Source organism: Micropterus dolomieu, linkage group LG06 (genome assembly GCF_021292245.1).
Source record: "Micropterus dolomieu isolate WLL.071019.BEF.003 ecotype Adirondacks linkage group LG06, ASM2129224v1, whole genome shotgun sequence".
Classification (NCBI taxonomy): domain Eukaryota; kingdom Metazoa; phylum Chordata; class Actinopteri; order Centrarchiformes; family Centrarchidae; genus Micropterus; species Micropterus dolomieu.
The window spans coordinates 13,489,330-13,495,497 of NC_060155.1; the positions used below are offsets into that span (position 1 = coordinate 13,489,330).

Below are 6,168 nucleotides of genomic sequence, written 5' to 3' on the forward strand. Positions count from 1 at the left end.
ATATATATATATATATATATATATATATATATATATATATATATATATATATATATATATATATATATATATATATATATATATATATATATATAACCCCATTGTGTAACTCTGGCAATGATGTGTGTAAGGGAGAGCGGGGTATGTTGGCAACCTTTTTACACTGTCTAATATTTGATGAGCACCGTACATCACAATGGTACAAATGTCATACCAAATGAAAGAATGAAGTCTTGGGCAGAAGTTTTGTATTCATTACGTCTTCCTATCTTATCTCACGATGGAGCTTTAGACTGTTGAATAGAGAGTGTGCACTTGTGACAATTTGCCCCATCGGCAGGTAAATTGTCACACTGGATTATCAAACAGTTAGAAAACTTAATTGTGAATATTGATTTCAATTTCAAATTGTAACCAGAACTAAAAAAAAACAGAACTAAAAAGTAAAATCCATCAACAATCAAACCTAGAGAATTTGGAAAAGAAATAATTTAATTAAAAACAAAAATGTTGGCAGAGCACACTTTAACCTCTTTACTTTGAACTTTAAAATCAAACGTTCTCTGGAGCTGTGCAAATAGATCTATGGTAATTGAATGTAATGTTGCAGATAACTTGCTTAAATGTTTAACTTCTTAACTAAACAGATGTGGTGTTAAACTTAAACCACGTGTTCTTTGGAATACTGTATGAAAATGGCTCCACATAGATGAGGCCAAAAGAGATGTCAGCGGCTTATGTCAAAATCCTGAGCTGTATTTCTAATTGATTTGTTCTTCAACATCACCTGCCTGACTGCAATAAACATTATGTCAGGTGGTGTACTGTCATTCTCTGTCTTCAGTTGATAATTTTCTTCCTTCCTTCAAAAACACATTACTAGTACTAGTGTCAGAGGTAATTGTACAATTTCACATAGTTTTTTGAGCATGTTATATGTGTTTATTTGTACTGGGGGAAATAATCACATGTAACGACTTGCCCCAAAGTCATTAAGACAACTTGCCTCAAACTGACGTGTGCTAATGTTGGCTAAATCTCAAGGTTAGCTTAACATAGCACTTCAGCTGAAGTATCAAAAGACACATTATTGTCTCCTCTACTTTGTGTAAAGTTATCATTTTGAACATTCACACCTAATAAGGTTGGAATACATAAAATGTAAAGTGCAAATGTTTTACTTTTGAAAAAATAATAAAATTGTGATCACCTCAGATTACAGGTGAAGGAACAGGAAGTTGAACATAGAAAAAGAAGTCACACAAAAATGGCAACAAAATTTGATTTTTGTCATAGAGCCTCTAGTGTTGGAGTTATGAGCAGTGTGACAACTTACACATGAGACAACTTACCCGCTCTCCCCTACTATACACCGATAAGCCATAACATTATGATCACACTCATTATCTCGTTGCCATGGCATCTATTGGTGGGTGGGATATACCAGGCATCAAGTGAACATGTTTGGCAGCAAAAGGGAGATTTTTTTTTTATTTTTATTTTTTATTTATTACAGGGACAGTGCATATTCATAAACATTTCTGTCAATATGCCAGAATTAGCCTAAAGGCTATTTTTCATTTGCAGTCCCTAGACAGATGGTAAGAGTCACCGTAAAATGATTACGATGTGAGACATATGACCAGCAGGTGGTCATAATGTCATGGCTGTTCGGTGTATAATTGAAATAAATACAATCATGAACATATTCGCTTCATATATATGCTTTCGTGTGCGTTTTGAGAACGTTTCAGAATCTGGTTTATTTCTCCAGGTTCTTATACTGCTACTGCTGGTATATCGGAAATAGTCCAGAGGGTTTCTGAATTCATAACGAGACGAGATGGAGGAGTTCCATCTTACCCTGAAAACATATACATCAGCCCAGGCTCACAGTGGTCACTCACGGTAACAGTCAATATGTCTGACATCCTGTAAATCTTCTATCCAGTCTCTTCCTCCTGTAGATCATCATCATCGCCAAGTTAACACAATCTTTTACTGTGCTTATTAGAACATTTTCAAAGTATTGGTGAATAGCGAGGGTTCACGCAGAACAGGTGTGCTGACTCCAGTGCCATGCCACTACACTACCATTTTGTCCATAGTGGAACTGGGAGGAGTCGTCTTTCCCTACTACCTGAGCGAGGAGCAGGGCTGGGAGCTGCAGCTAGAAGAGCTACATCGAGCGCTGGAATCTGCAAAGGGAGTCTGTAACCCTGTAGCTCTGTATGTCATCAACCCTGGAAATCCTTCAGGTAGTATAATGTCACCGGAATAGCTCGAGTATAATTTTGTATGAAAGAATTTGTATCACAGGGTTGTTTTCATGCCACGTTGCCTATAGGTCATGTTCAAAGCAGAAAATCAATGCAAGAGGTGATCCGGTTTGTTTCAGAGAAGAGGCTCTTCCTTCTGGCTGATGAGGTGGAGTCCTAATACATTGTAGTCTTTCCATGCACAATGACAAATTTAAAAACATTAAGAAACGTGCAAATGGACACTTTAAATCACTGTGTTCTCCACCACAGGTCTATCAGGACTGTGTTTATGGGGAAAGGAGTGAGTTTGTCTCTTACAAGAGGGTCCTGTCTGAGATGGGCCCTCCTCTTTCAGACACGGTGGAGCTGGCATCCTTCCACTCAGCATCCAAAGGCTTCATGGGAGAGTAGGTTTGCAGGTCTTATGAGTTTCTAAAGTGCGTCAACTACTTTGTGCTGGGTGACCCTCATAAAAGTTACAGAAATGAAACCTTAGACAAAGGCTAAGTTGTCATTTAGACAAATCACCATAAGATCGACAAGACAAAAAGTCAGATAAATGATTTTGAACATTTACAGTTACCATGACAACTGGGCAATGTCCATCTGCTGCGGAAGGTCATGCGATTTGACTGAAAGCTTTAGAACAGCTACTGATTGGACTGTTTTGTGTTTCTCCTACCAGATGTGGTCTGCGTGGTGGATATGTGGAGCTGGTAAATCTGGACCCCGCTGTTCTGAAAAACATTTACAAGCTGTTCTCGAAAGACAGCTGTGCCCCTGTGTTGGGTCAGATTGCCTTGGATCTGATGACGAACCCTCCACAACCAGGAGATCCCTCATACCCCCTTTATAAAGCAGTGAGACCAGTGATATGCAATGTGTAATGAAGACATTTAAAAATGGCATTCCTCTAGGACCCAGTTTGATCATTTGCTTGGCTTTAACACCCTCTTCTGCAGGAGACACAACACTTCAGGTCCACGGTGGTTCACAATGTGAAGACAGTCCATCAGGTTGTTAACAGCCTGCCAGGTTTCTGCTGCCAACCAGTGGGAGGAGGAGCATTTGCCTTCCCCAGACTTCATCTTCCACCTAAAGCCATTCAGAAAGCCAAGGTTACGACAATTACCTTTAAGTACAGTATACAAAGTATACACTGCAAAACCAGAGCAAAATAACCATAAAAAGAAAAGAAAAAAGTCTTATCTTGTGCTTCAGTCATAAAATATTTCCGATCCAATTATGTTTTTGCTTCTTTTAGGAAGTGGGAATGCAACCAGATACGTTCTACTGTATCAGACTACTGGAGGAGGCTGGTGTGTTCATCACTCCTGGTTCTTACTACGGACAACAGGAGGGCACCCACCACATCAGGTATACCCATATCATGTTCTAAATGCAGATAAATTCCAGGCTTTACTACACAAAAAGCATGTTTTCCATAAACAACCCGTAGTTTGATAAGACTTGGCAGAAAGAATCCTGCATATCGTGGCTGAACATCCTACTGTGAAAAACATCATACTGCACATCGGGGCCAATGATGTTGCAAAGTCTGAAGTATTGAAAGAGGACTTTAATAATCTGTTGAACACAGTCAGCTCTTTGAATGCTGAGGTGTTTATCAGTGGCCCTATACTGCCAATCCGAAGAGGAGCTGAGAGATTCAGCAGATTGATGGCATTGAACACGTGCCTCTCAACAGCATGTACTGTCCATTCGAAAACTTTTACTTTCTGTGGGACCACAGACATCTTTTTAAGGCAGATGGACTTTGCCTTAACAAGTCAGGAGTAAAATTGTTCAGCTCCAACCTGTTTTACTTTCTGCGTCACTCATCTGTTCCCTCTGCCAAGGACAAGAGACAAGAGACTTCAAACCTTGAAGGAGAGCCACCTCAGCCGCCGCCGGAAGAGAGCTCTGATCACGGGAGACATCTGAGCCAAGAGGAAGAGCCTCCACCTCCCTCACTGTAAACCAACAGTGAGGATTCACCATCTTTACCCCATCTAAGTCACCCTTATCTCCAGACACCCTTTCTCCCCTCTCCCCCCTGTTGGACTTCACTGATCACATGGAAGACCTGGTTAGAGCTAGGACCAAATTTACTCCCCGCACCTTCCCTCGCTCCACTCCCATCTTCTCTACCATAAACCCCCCTCACCGTCCACCTCTACCAATGGTTCTAAGTCCTCCAGGCTTGACACGTGTCACAAATACAGTGCACAACCCGCCTTCCTGCTCCGCAATGGTGAAAAAGCCCAGTAAGCTCTGTCTGATATATGCTGGGTCCAGGCTACAAGGAAAATAGCACTCATGACTCTTCCCAGGACAAGCCGGGGCCCAGTGTGCTGATAGTCTTCTCCATCTCTGTTTTGACAGGTAACAGAAAAAGCATGGTGAATGTGTTAAGAAACAGGAAGCACTCAACATATCTTGAAACTTGGTTGGACCAAGATAACAGTGCAGCTGTCCTTATGGACTGACCCAACATGTGACGGAGACCAGACACAATAAGGGGCACACTTTGAACTTAGTCATCTCCAAGGGCCTGAACATTTCCAAGGTTGTGGTGACTGATATTGCTCACCCTGATCATTCCTGTGTTTTCTTTGAGAGTGCTATCTGTGTGCACACAAATGTTAAAACAGAGGTGATCACAAAACAGCATATCACTGAAAACACTAGTATTTTGAGTATTATTGAGGCTTTCTCCTCAACACCCGCCCTCTCACGGGTCTCAGTCAATGAGCTTGTAGATAATTTCAGTTCTAAAATTACAAATGTTATTGATGCCATTGCACCAGCCAAGGTGAAGGTGGTCTCTGGTAAGAGAAGATCTCCATGGAGAAATGCCACGCTGGTTAGAACTCAAAAAAGAGAGTGTCGAAAAGCTGAACGTAGGTGGCGGAAAACAAATCTCCAGGTTCATTATGACATCTATAAAGAGAGACTTCGCATTTATAATTTAGAACTGAGAAATTTATGAAGATTCTCAGTCATCCAGGTCATAGTTATCCAACGAAGGATAAAGTCAAGGGCAACTGGACTTGGTTGAAGATACTGGAAGACGTTTCGTCCCTCAACGTATCCTATGACGTGACTTCTTTGTTCACCTGCATCCCCACCACAGAGGCAGTAGAAACCATTAGGAAACGGCTAACACAAGACAACACCCTGGACAACAGAACTAGCCTCAGCCCTGACCAAATCTGTAAATTACTCGACCTCTGTCTAAACACCACCTACTTCCAGTACAACAGAGGATTCTACAGACAGAAGCATGGCTGTGCCATGGGCTCACTGGTATCCCCGATTGTGGCAAACATCTACATGGAAGAATTGGAGAATAAAGCCCTCAACTCCTTCAGAGGTATAGCACCGAGCCACTGGTACAGATATGTGGACGACACCTGGGTCAAAATTAAAAGCCAGGAAGTGCAAGCCTTCACAGAACACATCAACTCTGTGGACAGTAACATCAGGTTCACACGAGAAGATGTTCACAACAACAGTTTGGCCTTCCTGGACTGCGCTGTACACATTGAAGAGGACAGAAGCCTGCAGATTGGTGTTTACAGAAAACCCACACACACAGACCAATACCTACTCTTCGATTCACACCACCCACTGGAGCACAAGCTAGGGGTCATGAGAACACTGCACCACAGAGCGGAAAACATACCAACAAGCGCCCAAGCCAGAGAGAAGGAACAGAACCACCTGAAGGGGGCACTTACAGCCTGTGGATACCCTAAATGGACCTTTGTGAAGACAGCCACAAGATCCAAGAAGAACAAAACTACAGGGGAGGAGGAAAAGAAAGTCAAACGCAACAACATTGTGATTCCATACGTGTCTGGAGTATCAGAGAAACTCAGGAGGATTTTCAACAAACATAACA

At 41.8% G+C, this 6,168-nt stretch overlaps 1 protein-coding gene across 1 annotated transcript in view; it reads left to right on the plus strand.

Annotated features, from left to right (window-relative positions):
- LOC123972471 (alanine aminotransferase 2-like) overlaps nucleotides 1-6,168 on the plus strand; it is a gene marked incomplete at its 5' end in the record, with an annotated part of 7,641 nt that overhangs the window by 830 nt on the left and 643 nt on the right. Inside the window, 7 exons of the mRNA XM_046051985.1 lie at nucleotides 1,775-1,908; nucleotides 2,015-2,258; nucleotides 2,348-2,427; nucleotides 2,532-2,668; nucleotides 2,947-3,121; nucleotides 3,224-3,379; nucleotides 3,526-3,638. Of these exons, the coding sequence (XP_045907941.1) occupies nucleotides 1,775-1,908; nucleotides 2,015-2,258; nucleotides 2,348-2,427; nucleotides 2,532-2,668; nucleotides 2,947-3,121; nucleotides 3,224-3,379; nucleotides 3,526-3,638 (1,039 nt within the window). The remainder of the gene's footprint in view (nucleotides 1-1,774; nucleotides 1,909-2,014; nucleotides 2,259-2,347; nucleotides 2,428-2,531; nucleotides 2,669-2,946; nucleotides 3,122-3,223; nucleotides 3,380-3,525; nucleotides 3,639-6,168) is intronic.